The sequence below is a fragment of the Pelodiscus sinensis genome, chromosome 1 (genome assembly GCF_049634645.1).
Source record: "Pelodiscus sinensis isolate JC-2024 chromosome 1, ASM4963464v1, whole genome shotgun sequence".
Classification (NCBI taxonomy): domain Eukaryota; kingdom Metazoa; phylum Chordata; order Testudines; family Trionychidae; genus Pelodiscus; species Pelodiscus sinensis.
The window spans coordinates 79,950,386-79,975,040 of NC_134711.1; the positions used below are offsets into that span (position 1 = coordinate 79,950,386).

Here is a 24,655-nt window from a genome sequence, read left to right on the forward strand (position 1 = left end):
GACGCTTTTCCACAAAAGCACTTTTTGCGGAAAAGCGTCCGTGCCAATCTAGACACGCTTTTCCAGAAAAAAGCCCTGATCGCCATTTTCGTGATCAGGGCTTTTTTGCAGAAAACAAATCTGAGCTGTCTACACTGGCCATTTGTGCAAAAGCTTTGTGCAAAAGGGACTTTTGCCTGAACTGAAGCAGAATAGTATTTCTGCAAGAAGCACTGATTTCTTACAGTAGGAAGTCAGTGCTTTTCCGGAAATTCAAGCGGCCAGTGTAGACAGCTTGCAAGTTTTTCCGGAAAAGCGGCTGATTTACTGGAAAAACTGGCCAGTCTAGACACAGCCCATCTGTAAATATCTGGAAGATAATAAGGTGATGACAACATGGATTTTAAAGAACAGATCATGTCATACCAACCTGATAGCTTTCTTTGATAAGAGAATAAGCTTTGTGGATAAGGGAAGTATTAGACATGGTATACCTAGACTTTAGTAAAGCACTTGATACAGTCATCGATGACCGTCTTATAGATAAACTAGGAAAATACAACCTAGATGGGGCTACTATAAGGTGAGTGAATAAATGATTGAATAATTATTCTCAGAGAGTAGTTATCAATGTTTCACGGTCATGCTGGAAGGGCATAACAAGTGGGATTCTGCAGATATCATCAGCTATTTAGATAATGGCATCGAGAGTAAGCTTATAAAGTTTGTGGATGATACCAAGCTGGGAGGGATTGCAAGTGCTTTGGACAATAGGGTCATAATTCAAAATGATCTGGACAAACTAGAGAAATTATCTGAGGTAAATAGGATTAAGTTCAATAAAGACACATGCAAAGTTCTCCATTTAGGGAGGAACAAAATCGGAAGTCGCTGTCTCGGAGGGAGTAATGCAAAATGGGATCTAAGGGTCACAGTGGACCACAAGCTAAAGATGAGTCAATAATGTGACACTGTTGGGGGGTAAAATGCACTTTGGGATGCATTAAGAGGAGTGTTTGTTAGCAAGACAAGAGGAGTAATTCTTCTGCTCTGCACTGATTAGGCCTCAACTGGAGTATTATATCCATTTCTGGGCACCACGTTTCAGGAAAGGTGGAGAAATTGAAGAAGGTCCAGAGAAGATCAACAAGATTGATTCAAGGTATAGAAAACATGATCTATGAGGGAAGACTGAAAGAACTAGATTTGTTGAGTATGGAAAAGAGAAGACTGAGAGGGAACATAAGAGCTTTCAAGTACCTAAAAGGGTGTTACAAGGAGGAGAGGGAAGAATTGTTCTCCTTGGCCTCTGATGATGAGAAGCAGTGAGCTTAAACTGCAGCATGGGAGGTTAGGTTGGACATTAGGAAAAGCTTCCTGTCAGGGTGGTTAAGCACTGGAATAAATTACCTAGGGAGGTTGTGGAATTTCCACCATTTAAGATAGTTAAGAGCAGGTTAAACAAACACCTGTCAGGGATGATTTAGAAGATGATGCTGGGTCCTGCAGTGAGGACAGGGGACTGAACTTGACAACCTCTTTAGGTCACTTCCAGTTCTAGTATTCTATGATTGTTTGACTACAGGCAATCTGAACTAATAGATTGAAATGCTACCGGTGGCAAGCTTAGTTGCCTTTTGGATCCTAGAAGGCTGAAAGCCTGGTAAATATTCTATTTTTACAAGAAGGAGGCAAAGGACTGAAACCACTGAATCTGCTTAATGAAGGAAATGACTTCTGCTGTGCATCACTGAGTATAAATGCATATAAATATTTATTAGCTATATCTGACATTACTTCTGAAAATTTCTATGTACTGTAATTGAAGCTCAGTTCCAGATCAACATCTAAAATGTCTGTCTAGTGTCTAGCAAAATGGGGCTGAGGCATTTTGGGTTGCTTGCTTTCTTTGCCTTCAGCAACCATTACACAGATTCTATTCCTGCATCTTTTGTCCTCTGGGCTTTTAAGGCCTGACCTACCTAGAGGAGAAAATGTCATTGTTGTTGGACATTAAATGGGGATTAAGTGGAATTGTAAGAGGAAATAGTGCCTCTGAAACTGCAGAGCACACCACCACTTGCTCAGATGCTCATGTATTTTTATATTAAATGTCCTAAGAATAGGAGCCAAGTTTCTCTAATCTAAAGAGATAACTAATTGACCATTCATTATCAGTGGTAAATAGGTCAATAGAGGGATGATAGGAGTTACTATAGAGAACTTTTTGGGTGTCTGGCTGATGAGTCTTGCCCACATTCTCAGGGTTTAGCTGATCGCCATATTTGGGGTCGGGAAGGAATTTTCCTCCAGGGTAGATTGGCAGAGGCCCTGGAGGTTTTTCGCCTTCCTCTGTAGCATGGGGTACAGATCACAGCTGGAGGATTCTCTGCATCTTGGGGTCTTCAAAGTATTTGAAGGCTTCAATATCTGAGATATAGGTGAGAGGATTTTAGGAGGGGTGGGTGAGATTCTGTGGCCTGCACTGTGCAGGGGGTCAGACTAGATGATCATAATGGTCCCTTCTGACCTTAAAGTCTATGAGTCTATGAACGTCAGTGATACATTCTAGAAAGCCCAGAGAGAGTGAGCGTTTAAAACTTCCATTAATCAATCTGAGCCTAAATCTACCCCAAATGGCTTAATTCCAAATTAAAAAATCACTAGATTCTCTGGTCAAAGTGTTTTCTTTAAGCTTTGTATTTTCTTTCCCCCCTTCTCACCAATATTCTTATGCTGTCCAAAGTCTTTTTCCATTATAACAGTTTGCTTTACAGAACTCTCAATTTGGATTTTCATTACTTGCTGCTATTCTCCTTCTTTTCATCTTAAATTCAGTTAATTTGTGGCCAGAGATCCTCAGCGGGAGTTAAAAATGTCTGAAATGTCTTGGGCTAGGTCTGCACTGCAGCTAGAAGCATGCCTCTCTGCCCATGTATAGTCTTGTGCTGAGGCGGGAAGGGGGTTGGGGTTGAGCTAGCCATTTAAAATAGCAGAGAGCTTGAGAGCCCATGCTGTAGCTCAAACTGCAATGTTCACAATTGTGTTTAAAGCCACTACCTTGAGCCCCACTTGCACAAATCTCTACCCAGTCTAGGAGACTCGGTCCCAGCTGCAGTGTAGAAATACCCTTGGTGGCTAAAAATCTTCCAGATATAAGTACTGCTATTAAAAACATTTCCTGTTATCTGCAGTTCTTCAGCATCTAAAATATCCTTACTATAAAATCTCCTTTGCTTTCTTGTTTTCCTTTTATCAACCCATAATCTTTGGTCATGTATGCGGTGTTAAAAAGTATCCATTCTGCCTTTTCTCATCCATGATTTTTCCAGGATATCCTACACCAACATTTCAATTGGATGCTCTAAAACCCAAATCAGTCAATGCTATATTTCTTTCTAATTCTTTTCCATGCTTTGAACAGCGGTGTAGAAGCTAGCGGATAACAACTTGGCCTTAGTCTTTTGTTCTGTAAACAAAAGTACATCCCCAAAGAGCTTACAGATGGGTACAGACAGACCAATCAACTGTGGAGTACAAATGAGTTTGAATGCTCTAGTCGTCATTGAAACCCGGAAACCTAGGTCTGTTTCAAGTCAGACCAGAGTTACTGTAGAAACTGTAGAAACCATTTCATATTTAGCTAGAAGCCATCTTGTATAACAGAAACCATTTCAGCTTTTCTCTCAAGCACGTAGACCAGAGTGAACTTTCTGTCACCCCGTGAGAAGAGGCCTACAGGATGGACTCTTGCTATGTGTTAATTGGGCTGGTTGGGACAGGAGATGCACTCCCTCGTACCTGTCCGCCATCTTGCTGATAAAGCTTTGTTTTTCCAAGTTTAATTGAGGATTTCTGTAATTGCATGCCCTGACGTCAGACTGTTTGGTTAAGGGTATAAACATACTAGGATTGATTGTATTAGCCAGCCTTACTGGGCCCGGACTTGCTGGGACCACGTTTGGCTCATGCTGTGCTTTATTAATTAATAAAGCTGTTTGTTAGCTGCCTAAACAGAGAGGAGCGTTTTTTGCTTCGACATTACCAAAATTGCTTTTACAAACTTGGCCCTAGTGCTATGTTTTTAATAAAACCTGAAAGCAAGCAAATTTCTCTGAGTAGTGAATTTTGCTTTGAGTCTTGCGCTGGTCTATAAGACACTTGCTAATATTATGCATGTATGTGTATCTGCCACTTCTTAAAATGCTTCCTTTCAAACCCTACTCCTGTCTGGAGCCATAGAGAAAGTTTAGTATACTACCTCCTTTAGCTTACAGTGGTCTTCATTTTTTTTTAAATGTCTGACTTAAAACCCTTTGTGCTTGCTACCCTATGACTGGAAAAGCTTGATTTCAGTCTAATACCAAAGAAAGCATGTTTCCAGATTCATGTAAAACTTAAGAGGGTTGAGTTCTTTTTCTCACAGTGGAAGGAAGATTGTTTCATCTTAATAAACCATCCTGTCATCCACTTACCTGAGACTCACACTTGAGAATCACAATAATGCATGAGAGGAGACTTTCATTTGTCAAGAGGCCTTTCCTTTCCCAGGTAAGAATGAGTCTGTAGTGTAGAATAGTGATAGAGATGTAGCTGTGTTAGTCTGGTGTAGCTGAAACAAAATACAGGACTATGTAGCACTTTAAAGACTAACAAGATGGTTTATTAGATGATGAGCTTTCGTGGGCCAGACCCACTTCCTCAGATCAAATAATGGAAGAAAATAGTCACAACCATATATACCAAAAGATACAATTTAAAAAAAATGAACACACATGAAAAGGACAAATCACATTACAGAACAGAAGGGGGATGTAGACCATGCAATGTAGACATCCCCCTTCTGTTCTGTAATGTGATTTGTCCTTTTCATGTGTGTTCATTTTTTTAAAATTGTATCCTTTGGTATATATGGTTGTGACTATTTTCTTCCATTATTTGATCTGAGGAAGTGGGTCTGGCCCATGAAAGCTCATCACCTAATAAACCATCTTGTTAGTCTTTAAAGTGCTACATAGTCCTGTATTTTGTTTCTGTAGTGTAGATTACTAATAGAACCAGCAGAGGGCAGTCTTGTACAAGAGCTCATTTAGACTAGTCTCAAAGCAGATCTACAATTTAGAAAAAACTCAAAAAACAAAAAATAGTTATAAAAGGTCCAGTTCCAAAATAAATAGGGAATGGCGGGGGGGGGGGGGGGGGGAGGAGAGTAAGAACTCCATTCATCTGAAGAAGTGGGTTGTACCCACAAAAGCTCATGATATCATCTACATGTTTTGTTAGTCTTTAAGGTGCTGCTAGACTATTTGCTGTTTTTTAAGTTTTTCCAGTTATAGACTAAGTTGGCTACTCCTGTGAAATTTTTGATCATGCAAGGTATTACAATTTAGTTAGACTCAAAATATTGTAAATGGAAGGATGAGGGAAACATGAATTTTTATATTGTTCCTTTCTACGTGGAAAAAACTATCAGTTTCACACATATAGAATGGGAAATGATTGCCTAGGATGAAATATTGCTGAAAAGGATTTAGTGGTCAGAGTGGAACACAAGTTAAACATGAGTCAACAATGTGACATTTTCAAAAAAAATCAAACATAACTCTGGGATGCATTAACAGGAGTATGGTGAGCAAGACATGAGAAGTCATTCTTCTGTTCTATTCTGCGCTGATTAGGCCCCAATTGGAGTAATGTGTCCAGTTCTGGACACCACATTTCAAGAAAGATGTGGAGAAATTGGAGAAGATCCAGAGAAGAGCAACAAAACTGATTCAAGGTCTAAAAAACATGATCAGTGAGGGAAGACTGAAAGAATTGGGCTTGTTTAGTTTTAGAAGAGAGAAAAGGGAGAGGGGACATGATAGCAGTCTTCAAGTATCTAAAAGGGTGTTACAAGGAGGAGGGAGAAATTTTGTTCTGATAAGACAAGAAGCAATGGACTTTAAACTGCAGCAAGGGAGGTTTAGGTTGGACATTAGGAAAAACTGTCAGGGTGGTTGAACACGGAAACTCAGTCTTCACATCTGAGGATGTTAGGGAGATTACCAAACCTGACCCATCCTTTGTAGGTGACACATCTGAGGACTTGTCACAGATTGAAGGGTCATTAGAGGAGGTTTTGGAATTAATTGATAAACTTAACAGTAACAAGTCACTGGGATCAGATGGCTTTCACCCAAGAGTTCTGAAGGAACTCAAATGTGAAATTGTAGAACTATTAACTATGGTTTGTAACCTATCCTTTAAATCAGCTTCTGTACCCAGCGACTGGAAGATAGCTAAAGTAACGCCAATATTTAAAAAGGGCTCTAGAGGCAATCCCAGCAATTACAGACCAGTAAGTCTAATGTCCGTAGTGGGCAAATTAGTTGAAACAATAGTAAAGAATAAAATTGTCAGACACATAGAAGAACATAATTTGTTGGGCAAAAATCAACATGGTTTCTGTAAAGAGAAATCATGTCTTACTAATCTAATAGAGTTCTTTAAAGGGGTCAACAAACATGGACAAGGGGGATCCAGTAGATCTAGTGTATTTAGATTTCCAGAAAGCCTTTGACAAGGTCCCTCACCAAAGGCTCTTAAGTAAATTAAGTTGTAAGGGATAAGAGGGAAGATCCTTTCATTGACTGAAAACTGGTTACAAGACAGGAAATAAAGGGTAGGAATAAACGGTAAATTTTCAAAATGAAGAGGGGTAACTAGTGATGTTCCCAAGAGTCAGTCTTAGGACCAATCCTATTCAACTTATTCATAAATGATCTGGAGAAAGTGGTAAACAGTGAGGTGGCAAAGTCTGCAGATGATACTAAACTGCTCAAAGTAGTTAAGACCAAAGCAGACTGTGAAGAACTTCAAAAAGATCTCACCAAACTATGTGACTGGGCAACAAAATGGCAAATGAAATTTAATGTGGATAAATGTAAAGTAGTGCACACTGGGAAAAAATAACCCCAACTATACATATAATATGATAGGAGCTAATTTAGCTACAACTAATCAGGAAACAGATCTTGGAGTTATTGTGGATAGTTCTCTGAAGACATCTACGCAGTGTGCAGTGGCAGTCAAAAAAGCAAACGAGGTTAGAAATCGTTAAAAAAAGGATAGAGAATAAGACAGATAATATCTTATTGCCCTTATATAAATCCATAGTACGCCCACATTTTGAATACTGCGTACAGCATTGGTTATGCTGGAACAAATGCTAACCTCAGTTTACAAGGAAACCACAGATGTGTAAGTCCCATATGCCTGTCTACATTAATTATGCTAAGGCAATCCAATCCAAGCCTAGTCAGACTGAGTTCAAAAGTGAAGAGTGGGAGATCTATCCCCATTTTTCATTCAGGAGGAATGGAATTGCTTCAGTGAGAGAATTCATGCAAATGAGGTCTTTGCACCCCACCAACAGCCCTCTGCCTACTTGCCATTGGGGAACTTCAACCATAATGATCCCTGTGGTTTTTGGTCTGGCTTACCAACACCATTTCAGGTCTGTCAGCTGAGAGATTTTGTGCACCTCATTCAATTTCTCCTAAGCTGTCAAGCAGCTCTCAAGGACCATAACCCTATGCCTTCTTGAGATCCAGGGAGGCCCTGAGCATTATCAACCAGACAACAAATATGTACAAAAGCTACTTGGAGACTAGCTTACTTTTGACATGCATAAAAGATAATAAAAGTATAGTCTTAAAAAGTACAAATTAAAAGAAGTGATGAGACACAAAAAAGAATTGTTTAAAAATTGTTACATCCTAATGAGGAAACTAGAAACATGCATAAACTCCAGCAAATCAAATATAAAAATATAATTAGGCAGGCCAAAAAAGAATTTGAAAAACAAAACCTCAAAAAATAAAAGCATTTTTAAAAGTATTTCAGAAGCAGGAAGCCTGCTAAACAGTGAGTAGAGCCATTGGATGATAGAAATGCTAAAGAAGAGCTTCAGGAAGATAAAACTTTTGTAGAGAAACTAAATGAATTATTTGCCTTAGTCTTCACTGCATGAGGATGTGAAGGAGATTCTTTCAGAACCACTTTACAAGATCCAGCACCAAACATTCTTAAGTAAAACAAGTGGTCATGAGATAAGAGAGAAGGCGCGTTACTGGATTGGTAACTGGTTAAAAGATAGGAAACAAAAAGAAGAAATAAACGGTCAGTTTTCAGAATGGAGAGAGGCAATTAGTGGTATCCACCCTGGTTCTGTACTGGAACAAGTACTATTTAACATATTCATAAATGATACGGAGAAAGGGTTAAAGTGAGGTGGCAAAATTTGCAGATGATACAGAATTACTCAAGATACTCTGCTTTGGATTTAACTATGAAGAATTACCAAGAGATCGCTCAAAACTGGGTGATGGGTAACAAAAGGGCAGATTAAATTTAATGTTGACAAATGAAAAATATGCACATTGGAAAATGTAATTCCAACTAGATATACAAAATAACGGGGTCTAAATTAGCTGTTGCCACTCATGAAAGAGATCTGGGAGTCACTGTGGATAGTTCTCTGAAAAAAATCCAGTCAATATATTACAACAGTCAAAAAAGTTAAGAGAATGTTAGAAACCATTAGGAAAAGGATATATAACAATACAGGAAATGCCATAATTCCCCACTATAAAACCACTGTATGCCCAGATCTTGAGTACTGGATGAATATCTGGTCATCCCATCTCAAAAAAGATATATTGGAATTCAAAAAGGTATAGAGAAAGGCAATACAAATGATTAGGTGTAGGAAACAGTTTCCATACAGGGACAGATTTAAAAGAGTGGAACTTTTCAACTTGGAAAAGAAAAGATATGAAGTCTATAAAATCTTGATAGGTGTGGAGAGGGTGAATAAGGAAATGTTATTTACTCCACATAATGAAACTAGTGGTCACCCAAGGACATTTAATAGGCAGCAGGTTTAAAACAAAAGGAAGTATTTTTTCACACAACACAGCCAACCTTTGGAACTCTTTGCCAGAGGGTATTGTGAAGACTAAGATTGTAACAGTGCTCCAAAAAGAACTAGATAAATTAATGAATGCTAGGACCATCGTTGACTATTAGCTAGGGTGGACAGGGATGCATGGATAGAGGGATGCATGGATAGATGGATACAGGGATGCACAGAAGAGTCCCCAGCTCAAAAAATGAGGTTTACAGACTCTTGCGCAAAAGGTGGTTTTTCCAACAAATGGCCCCGTCTACACAGGGCTTTTTATCACCAAAACCTCTACCACAAAAAGGATCTGAAGATATGCAAATGAGAGCATGAGATACGCAAATGAGCACTCTATTTGCATTTCCTCTTCTGCAAAACACCCGCAGTATAGACCTATCCTGACAGAAGACAGGGTATTGGGCTAGATGGACCATTGGTCTGACTCAGTGGGGCCCTTCCTATGTTGTTAATCTGCTCTGACATACTATGTTCAACCTTGTCTACAGCGGAGTGAGGGAAGTAATCATTTCTCTTCTAAACTATTTGATGATTCACAGCACTCTTGTATGAACTTAATCTGCCTGTTTTCCCCAGTAGTTACTCCAATGAAAAAGAATTGTAGAAAATTCAATTTAAGTTGCAATTATTCATTGTGATTGTTTCAATCTTCTTTAGTACTAGCCAATTACCCTGTCATAAGACGGGATTTTCAGATCTCTCCTCCATGTCGGTCTTCTCTCCTGAGCCTCCGGTCTCTCGCTCCGTCTCTGTCTCTCTCCTCCTCCTACCACCTCCCCCCCCCCTCTCTTAGCTCTCCTCTGCGTCCTGCCTCTCTTTCTCTTCTCCTCCCCTTCCTGCCTCTCACTCAGGGGACCACGTGCTGGATGGGGAGTGCGGAGCCCAAACGGTCGCTTGCGCCACTTGCTCCCACGCGGCGACCTGGCTGAGTGACGCAGACGTCAGCCAAGCGCCACTGCGGAAGGTGAAGAGGGGCTGTCAGCCGACGGTCAGGGAAGTGTGTATGTACTATACACCCGAGACTTCAACTGCTGGGACCGGGTCCCTTGCAGCGGGCAACCTGGAGGAGGTTGACGGGCGACCAATAAGTTTACAGGGAGAGCTTATAACACCTTAGATTTCAGCTACTAGAATTCGTAATTCCTTCGCAGCAGGCAGCCTTAGGGAAAGACTGAAAGGTGCCCCAGTGGATCTGCCACCTGGGAGTGACACAAATCCAAACGCCCAAGCTCTCCCTATATCTGTCCCTTAAGACCAGCTGAAGTTCTTTTAAATTGTGCCTGGTTCTGTTACAGCAACTGAAGGAGTCAGGTTAAAGCTTAAACAGTTACAGGTTTATTGAGGAAGCTTATAAATCATATGGTTGCAATGGCTATTCTATTTCTTAACTGCTGGCAAATATATATGTATATATAGATCTTTAAAAAAATGGTTACAAAGAAAAATAAAGATAGGAAATAGAAAATAATGGTACCAAATGACAGCTTAATCTTTAAAGAGCTCTTTTCTATGCATGCACTAAACAAAAGGACACATACGGGTACAATTTTTATTCCCTTCTGCGTTGCTCGGTCCCAGCATGTCAGGCCAGGATCGGTCCCTCAATTCCTTGGAAAGACGAAAATACGAGGTGGGCGTCCCCGTGGAACCTCGGGAGGTCAAAACACCTAACCCGACCAGCAGGTAGAGGGTAGATTGACACTCAAAAGTGAGTGCGCTGCTGTACCCACCTTTATACCCATTGGGTCACATATTTCTCTTTCTTATCTGTGATGCCAAATGGTGCTGGTCTGTCTTTTGTGACACCAGTTCTTACAAGGGAGTTGTGAACTTAATTTACACTTGTAAGAGAGAGTTGAGAGGATTAAATTGGAAGTACTGGGCATTCTTTTCTCAGTGGGGGATTCCTCTCCCAGGGACGGCTGTCTGTGTTCGTATCAACATGGGTGCCAGCCGGGCACTTGTTGCAGCCTCGAGCTCAGCTTATTGCCTTAATCGTTACTCAGAGTCAGAGAAAAACTCGCATATCCTGATCTCGCATCAAAGCAGATCAAAGCTTAATGGCGATGCTGATTTTCCTTATTGTTCCTTCTCTGCCCTGTATACAGACATCTCAGAGGGCAAGCAAGATGGATGTGATGGGGGGGGGTCTGTCTGGCTACAGGGGCGGGGCAGTGACATTCACAGCCTGGAGCCGCTGTCACACCTCACATCACCGCCCTGCCCCTCTTCGCCTCCTGCAGTGGTAGACGACTGACTTGCGCTGATCAGCTGGGCTGCCGTGGGGGAACCCAAACGGCCGCTTGCTCCACTTGATCCTCTGCGGCGGCCCAGCTGAGTGGCGCAGAAGTCAGCCGAGCGCCATGGCAAGAGGCGAAGGCCATGACTCAGGCAACAGCGCCGCCCAGAGGGAACAGCCAGCATTTCAGCGTTACAGAGTCACAAACATTGGGCTGCTATATACATGACTAGCCAATTAGCCCGTCATAAGACGGGATTTTCAGGTCTCTCCTCCACATCGGTCTTCTCTCCTGGACCTCCGGTCTCTCGCTCTGTCTGTCTGTCTCTCTCCTCCTCCTACTGCCTCCCCCCCTCTCTCAGAGCTCCTCCGCCTCCCGCCTCTCTCTCTTTCTTCTCCTCCCCCTCCTGCCTCCTCTCACTTGGGAGACTGCGGAGCCCAAATGGCTGCTTGCGCCCCTTGCTCCCACGGCGCAGCCCAGCTGAGCGGCGCAGAAGTCAGCCAAGCGCCACTACGGGAGGCGACAGCACCACCCAGAGGGAACAGCCAGCATTTCAGCGTTACAGAGTCACAGACATTGGGCTACTATATATATGATAAGAGCTAGAACAGCAATTTAACATTATCACTTATCCTGAACAGAGACAAATGGGTCAGAGATTTTTTAAAGTATTATCTCTCTTACCTTGTACCTCCTGGTTCTTTTCTTTGGAACTGTCTTCTGTATGTCCTGTTTTAATTTCCCCTATTAGCTTCAGAGCTGACCTTTTGCCACCAAGAACGTGCTAATTACCTATGGCCAGGGACAGGACGACTGCCTACATATTGTGTTCCAGAAAAGCATGTTTCACAGACATTAACTCTTTTTTTCTACTTTGAGCAACAGAACTAATAACTGTGAAGAAATACTTTTAGGCTCTTTCAAGTGTAAATTCTTGGGAAGGGAGGGTTCCCTATCAACGCCTAGAATACTAATGCAGAAGTATTGTGCATCCAGTTGTTCTATCTGTGGAATTTTTGAAGAGAGAGGTGTGTGTATGTATGTATATACACATACAGGCTTCTAAAACAATCTAGAACTTCAAAGGATTGTTTCTTCTATACAGATTATAGTATCTGTGCCCTCTTTCTCAGCCAGAAATACAGGCGCCTGAATGTTACAGCCATACCTCCTTATATTGTGATCTGACTTTTAAAATTCACAGTGAATATTCACCAATATTTACTTAAAATTGCTGTTTCCAAGAACATTCCTGCCTATGAACTCATTTACTAGCATATTCACAGCAACAGAATATAGCAGTGTGGGAGTACATTAAAAGCAAATGTATTTAAGCATGTGAACTAAAGTTCACAGATATTTTTAGCAGTATTTACCCACTCCTCATGTGTGTTTGTGTATATATGACTCCACAACAGATAAAAGTCATGGAACAGGATCTGACCCATTATTTGCTAGAGTGCCCTGAGAGCCTTTAATATGAGGAGCTGTACGTGTACAGAATGCTATTAATGTTTGATTCTTTGTGCTAGGAGATTCCACCTTCCTTGTACCAGCATTTCCAATCAGTTCCCAAAGTACCAAATTAACGTTTCTATTTGACTTTAAAATGCAGTTAATATATTTGCAAAATCTATGGAAATACTAAATGTGATGTGTTTTTAAAGTTCTTTAAGTATGTTTGTACAGCATCTAGCAGAGAGATTGGAAACCTAAGGCCTCGATGCAGCCCCTGGCTTGCCTAGATCTGGCCCCCAAGGCTTGGGGCTCCCCCTTGGCATTAGAGAGCCTGTGGTGGTGCTTCAGCCCGCTCCTCCTCCATGGGGTTGGGGCACAAAAAATCTACCAGACTGGCCCCCACAAGGCTCTAGTGTGTCAGGGGAATGTGGAGAATGTCTGTCGTCTTCTCTGTTGCGGGCCATTTCAGTGACGCTTTTTTTTTTCTTCTGACGTGTGTGTGGACCCAACTGATTTTTCTTTGGGTCAGCAACGCCGACCCAAAAAAGGTTCCTCACCCCCATCTAGCACAATGAAGCCCAAACCTAACTGAGGTCTCTAGATGCTACCTCAGAGGAAAACAAATTAGAAAGACAGAGGGAAGAAAATAATGTTCATAGTTCTTGGTTTGCTGGTAACTATTCATCTAGCCATCCCACAAAGGAAATGATCCTTCTCTCTCTCCACAATCTCTGTAGGAAAATATGGTGGGTGAGGTAGTATCTTTTACTGGAACAGCTTGTTAGGCCACGCCATTTTAGTGCACTGGGCTTTTGCGCAAAAAGGAGCTATCTACACTGCTCCTTTTTATGTAAAACCCCCCTCTTGCGCAAGAGCCGTTCTGCCACTTTTTTCAGGAAGAACAGCTCTTGCACAAGAGGAGGTTTTTGTGCAAAAAACCCTTGCACAAAATGGTGGCTCATTAAGTATGCAAATGAGGCACGGCAATATTCACCGCTTTGCCTCATTTGCATATTTTCTTGCACAAGAGAGGGCAGTGTAGACGTAGCCCTAGTGAAAAAGACAACTAGGGCCCTGTAAATTCCCACACAGCTGCAGATGTGGATATCTGCAGCTCATTTTTGTGGATACAGATGTGGATATACATTTTGTATCCACACAGGGCTCTAAAGACAAGTTTTCAGGCTTTCAGGCCTTTTTATTTTGTTATTTAGTTTTGTTATTTTATTCAGATCTCTCCTGTTCTGTATTTCTTTTATAGCAGAAGTCTCTTGATAACTTCAGTGATTTATGAAAGAAAAATGACCGAATATATTGAGTCTGAGTACTCTCATTTAGCACAGTCTTATTCATAAAGACTATTAAAAACCCACATCTGAATAGCTAAAATGGCAGGAAATACGGTGGCAGATGACTAACAGGAAAATTATCTCATAGACATAATGATTTATTTCACAAAAAAAAATTCTGTTCCTTTAGTGGCTGGAAAAAATGAGCCAATCCCATTTACAAAAAAATTTGTTTTGTCTTTGTTGAATTTACTTAAATTCTAATAAACTGTCTGAATCCATAAAACTGATGAAAAGAACAAGAACAGTTTGTAAAAGCAGCATCCCTCTTTCTTCAAGTGGTAGCAATTAGAACCAAAGGGCTATGTCTACATTGGCAAGATTTTGTGCAAAATCTTGCTGCCTGTCTACACTAGCCGAGAGATCTTGCGCAAGAACACTGACGTTCTAATGTATGAAATCAGGCCTTCTTGCCAAGAACTATGATGCTCCCGGTCAGGAATAAGCCCTCTTGCGCAAGTGTTCTTGCGCAAGAGGCCAGTGTAGACAGGTAGCCAAGACATTTTGCTCAAAAGCAGTCTAAACGGAAAAAAGCCCTAGTGGCCGCTTGGACGCTCCATACCTGCAGGCAGCTCCCAGACTTCCTGGTAACCCAAGCCCCCTTAAAGGCAGACGCAGCCTGTAGAGGCCACGAGGCAGAAGCCCTTCTACCATCTCTGCCATTGAGCTCTGCCACGCAGCTCTGCTCCCTTCCCCAATAGCCACCAGCCCAGGATGGCCGCTCCAGAGGGGGAACAGCCACCTGCACCCCCAGTGCAGGAGGCCACAAGGGGCAGGAAGCGGAGAGCCCCGTCCTGGTCCCCAGGGAAGCCTGAGGCTCTTCTGGACCTGTGGGCGGATGAGGAGGCCCTGCATGACGAATCCGGGCAGAGTTCCTCTGGGCGGCGTCCACTGGCTCCATCGACAGCTTTGAGGAGCAGTGGGCGCTGTCCGGGGTTCTCTGCTCAGTGTCCCCATCCGGCTCCCTTATTTTAAACCTGTGACCCGCACTCCTTGACCCTGTAGTCATTTGTTGTCCCCCGGATTCAATTAAACATGGGTTCAGTGTCCCTCCCATAAGGTTGGGGAGGGGCTTTTAGAATGTGGGCAGGCTTCGCCCACCCACCTTCCCATGATTTCAAATAGGCCCTGCATGACACCCGGGGCACCTGTCGCCACAATACAGACATTTTCTGCCACATGGCCCAGGCGCTATCAGACCAGGGCCATCCAGCCCAGACCCTCGAGCAGGTCTGGGCAAAGGTCAAAGAGCCGCACCTGGGCTATGTCCAGGCCAGCAAGGGCCAGGGGGCAGGAGCCAACACCTGCCCCCACTACCAGTGGCTCCACCGCATCCTGGGCCAGGCAGCACTCCACGGACCGTCCGTGCCCATGGACACGAGCAGGTGCCCCCCCGTCACCAGGCCCAGCAAAGCAGGGGAGGAACACGAGCCAGCCAGCGGGTCAGATGAAGAGGAGGACCAGGGCAGCAGCGTGACCATCCAGCTGGAGGTCCTTTCCAGCAGCCCCGACGTCTCCCATGTGTCCTCGGAGGCCAGGGAAGGATCCAGTGGTGAGTGTTGCACTATGCATTCACAAGGGCAGGGGAGAGCCAGGCGCCCGGGGTGGGAGGGAAGGAGGGGGAGGGAGCGTGACTTAGGCAGTGTGAGCTGCACGCTGTGTAGTATTAGCAGTATGCAGCACGTGCAGCCATGTGCAGCCTGGTGACCGAGCAGCACGTGGCCATGGCAGGCAGCTCCAGGGCACGCCTGGGACCATGCTGCTCACTCACATCCGGACCAGAGGGGAAGGGTGGATGCCGGCTGGAACCAGTCAGGGCCCCAGGCCAGAGCCCACAGCTCCACAAGTGTGCAGCACACAGAATGGCACACTGTTCCATGCCTGGCTGTGAGGCACAGCCAGCTGCTGCTGGGAAAATTGCAGCGTCACAGCCCTGTGAGTGTGGCCCCCACTAAGCCCCTTGTCTGCTCCCTTGGCTGGCCCCCATCAGTGCCTTGGCTGGCCCCCCGAGGGAAGTCCCCACTGTGGCCACAAATGTCCCTGGGCTACGTGGGAGAGGGCTTGCGGGAGGGGGAGGGGAGAAGCGTTCAGGCCTGCCCTAGGGCCACCTGAGTTTGCTGCAAGGATGGTACACTCCCCAGTCACTCCTGGTTCCGTCCAGGAGACAGCCACATGATGGGGATCTGAGAGCCCAGACCATGTCTGCCATATGTGCTCCCAGGCACTGTGTGGGGATTAATCTTGTTCCCTGTCAAACACCATTGATTACCCCAAAGCCTCACAGCCTCCCCGGCAGGGAGTTCCACAGGTTAACACAACACACGCGCCCTCCCACCCCCCAAGGGGCCAGGACAGACCGGTGGTTACAATATATGGAGAAGCATCCTTCTCGGGGGGCAGTGGAGGAGTGGGCCCAAGCCACAGTACTGTGGTGTCACCTGGCCTCAGGGGCGGAGGGCATGGGGTGCAGGGATGGTGGCTGGACTGCCTGACTGACCCATCCTTATCTCTGTTCCCTGCAGCGGGACCAAGCAGGAGCGGGGGACCCTCCAGCCCTGCAGCAGCGGCAGCACCCCCAACCACCCAAGCCAGCGTGTCCGGCAGCGGGACCAACTGCTTCGGCGGCACATCCAGGCCGTCGAGCGCATTGAGGCGGCCACCACCCAGTGGATGGAGGCGGACCTTCAGTGGTGCCAGCAGGCCTGGGGCCACTTCCAGGGCCAATGTGAGCGAGTGGCAGATGCCCTCACTGCTCACATTGGGTAGACACCACTCTCTACAGAAAACCCACTGACTCATACAGTTACCTACATGCTTCCAGCTCCCATCCAGAACACACCATACAATCCATCATCTATAGCCAAGCCCTTCGATACAACCGCATCTGCTCTAATCCCACTGACAGAGACCAGAAACTTCAGGATCTCTACCAAGCATTTATAAACCTTAACTACCCACCCAGAGAAATAAAAAAGCAAATTGAAAGAGCCAGACAAATAGCTAGAAACCATCTACTTCAAGACAGACCCAAGAAAACCAACAATAGAACACCACTTGTCATCACCTACAACCCCCAACTTAAACCTGTCCAACACATTATCAATAAATTACAGCCTATACTGGAACAGGATACTAAACTCCAAGAGGCTCTGGGAGACAGACCCATAGTCTCCTATAGACAACCACCTAACCTCAAGATGACTCTTACCAACAACCACACGACATACCACACTAATACCAGCCTGGTACCTTCCCTTGCAACAAACCCCGTTGCCAGCTTTGTCCACATATTCACTCTGCTGATACCATTATTGGGCCTAACCAAGTGAGTTCTAAGATCATGAAAAGAACGGTTATTTACCTGTAACTGTTGTTCTTCGAGATGTGTTGCTCATGTCCATTCGAAGTAGGTGTGCACACCGCGTCTTCCGGAGCATTTTCCCTAGCGGTACCCGTAGCGCTGGCAGGGCGCCCCCCTGGAGTGGCGCCGCCATGGCGGGGCATAAGTACCCCTGCCAGCGCTGCCCCACCTCAGTTCCTTCTTTCCAGACACTCCGACGAAGGGGAGGTAGGGTGGGAGTCGAATGGACATGAGCAACACATCTCGAAGAACAACAGTTACAGGTAAGTAACCGTTCTTTTCTTCTTCGAGTGGTTGCTCATGTCCATTCGAAGTAGGTGACTACCAAGCTAATCCCACGGAGGGGTCGGAGCAGTCATACCACCAGAGTCATGAAGTGAGGTAAACAATAAACGGATTTATTTGAACAATTCAACACTGATAAGGCACCATTTAAGAACAAAGACAACTGGAAACATATTTACATCACAGATTCGAGGACTGCAAAGCCCACCCTTGCATCCTCCCTGGCCTGCTGAGGTAGCACATAATGTGTTGGAAACGTGTGAAGGGAAGACCAGGTGGCTGCCCTGCAAATTTCTGTGATTGGTACGTGGGCACCAAAGGCCACCGAGGACACCTGCGCCCTGGTGGAGTGTGCTTTCACCCTGGGTGGGGTTTTACCAGCCAGGTAATAGCATTCTGTGATGCATTGCACCACCCATCTTGATAGCCTTTGCGTGGAAATACACGACCCTTTCACCCTGTCCCCAAATACAATAAACAATTGTTGTGATTTATGGAACGGCTTGGTTCTATCAATGTAGAAGGCCAGCACCCGCTTGGCGTCCAGGGAGTGCAGAACCCACTCCTTAGAGGAGGCGTGAGGTTTTGAGGAAAAAAATGGGAGATAAATCTCCTGGGACAGGTGGAATGGTGATACCATCTTCGGGAGGAAGGCTGGATAAGGCCGTAGCCTTACATTGTTATGGGAAAAAACAAGGTAGGGCGGGTCTACAGTTAGTGCCCTTAGTTCCGAGACCCTTCGAGCTGATGTAATGGCCACGATGAAAGCAACCTTCAATGAAAGGTGCAGCAGGGAACACGTGGCCAGCGGTTCAAAGGGAGGTAGCATAAGCCTGTGGAGGACCACTTTAAGGTTCCAGGCAGGAAGCGGGGCCCTCACCGAGGGGTAAAGTTTTTCCAGGCCAGTAAGAATCCGTTTTACCACCGGGTTAGAAAAAAGGGAGACTCCTGCCATACCAACGTGGAAGGCGGAGAGAGACGCCACATGGACTTTGATAGAAGAGAAAGATAGGCCACTAGACCGAAACTGGGAAAGGTAGTCAAGAATAGTTGGAATAGGAGCCAAGGACGGGTGTACTCCTCTCCGGGACGCCCAAGACGAGAAGTGCAAGACCGTCTAGTAGAGGGTTTCCTGCTCCTGAGGAGAACCATCTGAACCTCTTGGGAACATTCCCTTTCAGGTGGGTTCAACCACGGATAAACCATGCCGTTAGGTGGAGAGACCGGAGATCTGGGTGAACCATGATCCCCTCGCCCCAGGGTTGAGTTAGCAGATCCCAGACTAGAAGGAGTGCTATTGGGTCCTGGACAAGCATATCCACCAGGGTGAGGAACCAGAACTGTCTGGGCCACCTGGGGGCTATGAGAATGATTGAGGATCGAAATGTCCTTGCCCTGGTCAATACCCTGGAAATTAGGGGAAACGGGGGAAAGCATAGAGAATGCCCTCTGGCCACTCGGTCGTCAGTGCATCCCCCAGGGAATATTTCCCCAACCCCAGCAGGGAGCAGTAGGTTCTGCATTTGGCATTGCTTGCTGAGGCGAACAGGTCTAGGCAGGGATAACCCCACCTGCAGAAAACCTGGCGGAGAGCAGAGTCCTTGAGGGTCCACTCGTGGGCTCCAAAGGATCTGCTCAGCGTGTCCACTAGCAGGTTTTTGCACCCTGGGAGGTATTCCACTTGAGGTGTGATACCGTGCGTGACACAAATGCCAAAGTTGCAGGGCCTCTTTGCAGAGGGGAGATGATCATGCCCCACCCTGCTTGTTGAGGTAAAAGACCGCCGCTGTGTTGTCCATACGAACCAGGATCGAGCGGTGGGCGACGCCGCCTTGGCAGGAAGGATTCGCAGGCTCGCCTCACCGCCCACAATTCCTGGATGTTTATGTGTAGGGCTCGCTCGGAGGGGGACCAAAGGCCTTGAGTCCTGTGTTGCCCCAGGTGTGCTCCCCAGCCCAGGTCGGACGCATCGGTGACCAGTGTCAGGGAGGGGGGAGGGGTACTGAAAAGGACCCCACTGCGTACCAGTTTCCTGGGTCCACTATAGGAGGGAGTCCGGAATTTCTGTGGGCACCGTAATTATCGAGTCCCAAAGACCCCTGGACTGGCTGAAGGCCCTCGCCAACCATGCCTGCATGGGTCTCATCCGCAATCTGGCATGGCGGACCATGTACGTACACGCCGCCGTATGGCCCAGGAGCCTGGAGCAGACCCGAGGGGTCGTTATAGGGGACCGGGTTAGCCCTGAGATCAGCTCCACTATGGAGAGGAACCTGCTCTTGGGCAGGAACGCCCTTGCCACCCTCGAATCGAGGAGGGCTCCCTCGAATTCTATCTGTTGCGAGGGAGTCAGGGATGACTTCTCAACATTTATCAGGAGTTCTAACCTTAGGAAAAGGGCTCTTGTGAGTGCCACGTGAGCCTCTATCTGCCCGTACGAGCGACCTCAGATCAGCCAGTCGTTGAGGTACGGAAACACATGCACCCCTTGTTTGCAGAGATATGCAGCAACCACCACCATGCATTTTGTGAATACCCTCGGTGCTGTACATAAACCAAAAAGGGAACACCGTAAACCGAAAATGGTATTGGCCCACCATAAACCTGAGGAACCTCCTGTGGCTGGGTCTGATTGCCACGTGGAAGTACGCGTCCTTGAGGTCGAGAGTTGTGTACCAGTCTCCTAATTGTAGCACTGGGATGACCGATGCCAAGGTCACCATTCTGAACTTGTGTTTTATGACCGCCTTGTTTAAATCTCGGAAGTCCAAGATGGGGCGGACCCCTCCCTTCGGTTTGGGGACAAAATAATGGGAGTAAAAACCCCTTCCTCGCAGCTGCGGAGGAACCTCCTCTATCGCTCCTTTTTTGAGGAGCGCCGACACCTCCTGACAGAGGATGTGTTCGTGAGGAGTGTCCCTTACTAAAGACGGAGAAGGGGGTTTCAAGGGCGGCAGGCCTAGGAATGGGATAGAATAGCCTCCATTTACAATGTTCAGAACCCAGGCATCTGAAGATATTATGGCCCAAGCATGGGCAAAAAGGGATAGCCTGGCCCCAAATTGGGGGCCAGGGCAGGAGATTGGTACGGGACTCTCAAACGAGGCGTCAAAACTGAGGCTTGCCCTGATGGGAAGGACTGTGAGGACCTCCATGCTGGGTATCAGTCCTGGGGCGACGATGTCGACCCCTAACCCCCTGAGGGTGCGCGGACGCCCTAGAACTTCCACCGGAGGCCCATGAACGGCGTCTCCAGTAATCCCCACAGGGCACCTGGGGCTGCGCCCTTCCCTGCTGCCTATAGGGCAGATGTCGCCGCTGCGGGGCCGGCGTGTGGATGCCCAAGGACTTTAGGGTGGACCTAGTGTCCTTCAGGGTATGGAGCCTAGAGTCAGTGTGCTCCGAGAATAGAGCTTTGCCCTCAAAGGGCAAGTCCTGAATTGTATGCTGCACATCCGGGGGAATTCCCGAGACGTGGAGCCATGCCCCCCGACGCATAACGACACCAGTCGCCATCGTGTGGGCTGCTGAATCCACAGTGTCCAGAGCCGCCTGGAGAGCAGTTTGCGAGATGACTTTACCCTCTAAGGCAACAGCCGTGAACTCCTGGCAGTCCTCCACAGGGAGTCTGTCTCGGAACTTTTCGACGGCCTGCCAGGTGTTAAAGGCATACCTACTCAGCATCGCCTGCTGGTTTGCGATGCGGAGTTGTAATGCTCCCGTGGCGTAAACCTTACGGCCCAACAGGTCCAGCCGCTTAGGCTCCCTAGCCTTTGGAGAAGGACCCGGCTGAGGGAGTCTTTCCTTTTGGGCCGCGGCCTGCACGACCAAGGACCCGGGGTTGGGTTGTGAGTACAGATAATCATGCTCCGAGTTTGGGACGTAATAACGCCTCTCGGCCCCTTTTAAGGTAGGGGTCAAGGTTGCTGGCGTTTGCCACAGGGCATTGGTAATCTTTGATACCGTTTTGTTAAGCGGTAAGGCCAATCGCGCAGGTGTATCTTCCGTGAGGATGTCCACCATTGGATCCGTGTCCTCGATGACAGGTTCCACCGGAATGGCCAAGTTGGCAGCCATGCGGCGGAGGTCCTGGTGCGTGCAGGCATCCATTGACGGCAGACTCAGTGCAGGGTCTGCTAGTGCCTCGTCTGGGGATGACGACGACTCCTGAAGTGGCATAGGAACAGTTGTCGCCAACTGCGGAGCCGTCTGGGTAGCTTGTGCTCCCGATGGGTCCGCCTCCGGTGCCGGCAGTTGCGGTGCTGCTCGATTGGGTTGAGGTGCCCGGAGAGGGGAAGGAGGGGCTCGGGACAGGCACGCTGACGGTTGGGAACGCTGCCCTGAAGTCCCTGACCCCAGAGAAGGAGGCAGCTGACCTTGCCACTGATGATAGGCCCGGGGGTCCAGAAAGGCCACTGTGGGTGCAGAGGCCACGTTTGTTGAGTGTGGTCCCTCCTATGTCTGGACCTGGACCTGTGGGTCGAGGATGCCCTCGAGGAGCCCGAATGGACGGAGGCAGCATCCGAGTCCGAGGAATAATCGGACTCCGGCCAGGGTGAAGCCGATGAAGAATGCGGGACAAACCTTGCCATTGACTCGGGCTTACCCGCATGAGTACGTCGTGGCCGCACTATCTGTGGGACCAGGGGACCCATGCCCTGTGTCGGAAGGCTCGCTGACGGTTGCGGCTCCGGGGGACCCAGACCCGGTGCCGAGGGTTCTACAGCACCCAGTTCTTCTTCGAGTGATGTCCCCGTGGGTGCTCCACTACAGGTGTCGGGCTCGTCCCGGCGCCGCAAACCGGAAATTTCTTAGTAGCAGTAGCCCCCTCCGGAGGACCGCGCATGCGCAGAGTGTCCCGCGGCGTTCGCGCCTTTTCTGCATCGCGCGGTCCGACCCGCCAGTTCCTCCTAACCGTCCATGGCCGCAGACGGATTTGGAACGCGCTCCTCTCCTGAGGAGAGATCATATAGTGGAAAAAAATTAGATATATGTTCTGTTGTTTCCCAGTTAGCCCCTTCCCAACTTAGAGTTAGTCAGTTATATACCGTTAGTTAGTTAGAGTAGTTAACTGTTTCAAAAAAAAAAAAAAAAAAAACCCTGTTATTTCATTCCCCGTTATAATTCCGGGGGTTACATTCTAATAACCAGCCATGCCCGGTTCTCCCGGATTCAAGAAGAGTGCCTCATGCGGCGAGGCTATGCCCGTGTCGGATGGCCACTCCCGCTGCATTCGCTGCCTAGGGGAGGGCCATATTCCTCAGAAGTGTGGCCATTGCGCCAAGCTAACGGCGCGCACAAGGCGCGATAGAGAGATGCACCTTAAAATGCTCCTTTTCAACAAGGCTCTCCAGCCGCCGTCGACAACGGAGCGAGAGACCGCGAGTACTCACAAGGCCAAGGAAAAGGCCTCCGCTCCGTCCAGGAGTCTAAGGGCGGCAGTCGGGACCCGCGTCGGGCCACCCGCAGGCTATGGAAAAGCCTTCAAAAGCCCGTAGCACATCAGCGCCGAGCCCCGCTCTCTCTGTGGCATTGGCCCCGCCAACCCGTCCGGAGTCGGCACCATCATCGGCGGCACCGAGCCTCCGAGCGGCACCGCAGCCAGATTCTGTGCGGTCCTCGGCACCGAAACAATCGGCACCGTTGGCGCATGACCGCGCCCAAGCTAAGACGGCACCAGTGGCCGGCCAGGCACTGAAACCTAAGTCGCAACAGCCTAAGGCACCGGACACGGTACCGAGGAAGCACTCGGCACCCAGACCTCATTCAAAACCTAGCGACGCAGCTATTCCTCTCACTCAGGGCGCATCGGCACCGCACCGCACCAACCAACCGCTGGACGTGGAGGAGCCGTCCCCGTCTCCCGCTTCGGCACCGGCTCTGACGACCCTACAGCCTCATGTCTCTAGAGAAGAAGTGCCTCCACCTTCCTCGTCTCCTGCGCCTCGATCACCACGACTTCCAGGAGAAATCTCTGATGTGGCCTCGCTTGTCTCGATTCCAGATAGCCCGGTCCCCCATACTTCTAGGGCGGTACCGACTAAGGCGCAAAGGAAGACGCATCATCCTCGTACCCCTTCTCCAGGCTCAGATAGGGCAGCCTTCTCCCCGGGACCCTCGATTTCACCACCTCAAAGACGGCGGAGCCACTACCATGAGTACTCTCCTACACGCCGTTACTATAGATCCCCGAGAAGGTCCATCACACCGCCCCACTATCACCGCTCATACTACTCAAGATCGCCGTATCGTTATTCGTACCGCTCTCGTTCCCCTCGATCACCTACTCGCTCCCGCTACTATCGCCACAGGAGCACGATTTCTTATTCTCCACAATACTCACATCGTGCGTCTCGCCATCGCTCACCGCAGTCTGAGCGTTCACAATCAATCACAAGGCGCTCGCCCTTGTCTCCGGACCGACAACCAATATACTCGCCACCACCAACTACCCAAGGCTCTATTCCACCGGCTCAACGCCCACCAGCGCCTACGGGAGATGCGTCCACGACTTCTGCCCCACAGGACGATACCACTCAGTCACCAGTGGCGGAACACCAGTCCGTGGCCTCCCCGACAGATGTCGCGTCCTCTTCCCCCGATGACACGGTGTTTAATGACGAACCTCCGCTAGCGGACGATTACAAGCAATTCCATGAGCTTTTCACCCGGGTAGCGGACTCACAAAACCTACGCACCTCTGGGGCGCCTCCAAAACACCATGCTCTGCTTAGAAATTTGCAACAGTCCAACAAATCGAAGCTGGCTCTTCCTTTCGATGCCGCAATATTGGAAGTAGCTAATGACATCTGGCAAACCCCGGCATCTACGCCTCCTACCAACAAACGCACAGACAGGAAATATTTCATCGACGCCAAGGACGCAGAGTTTATCTTTACCCATCCTGTCCCAAACTCTATTGTGGTTGATGCAGCCCAGCAAAAGGCGAGATCCGTGCAGGCGAGGAATTCCATCGCGGACAAAGAGGCCAAACGCCTGGATTTGCTAGGCAGAAAGG

At 47.6% G+C, this 24,655-nt stretch overlaps 2 protein-coding genes across 5 annotated transcripts in view; one reads left to right on the top strand and one right to left on the bottom strand.

Annotated features, from left to right (window-relative positions):
- The window catches only part of MRPL42 (mitochondrial ribosomal protein L42), a 116,459-nt gene that overhangs the window by 30,828 nt on the left and 60,976 nt on the right, over window positions 1–24,655 (top strand). The window lies entirely within an intron of this gene.
- The window catches only part of LOC142830149 (uncharacterized), a 35,246-nt gene continuing 28,240 nt past the window's right edge, over window positions 17,650–24,655 (bottom strand). For both annotated transcript variants that reach the window (XM_075933193.1, XM_075933189.1), the window contains one exon: window positions 17,650–22,591. In XM_075933193.1, coding sequence (XP_075789308.1) covers window positions 20,746–21,816 — 1,071 coding nt within the window. In that variant the 5' untranslated portion in view covers window positions 21,817–22,591 and the 3' untranslated portion in view covers window positions 17,650–20,745. The remainder of the gene's footprint in view (window positions 22,592–24,655) is intronic.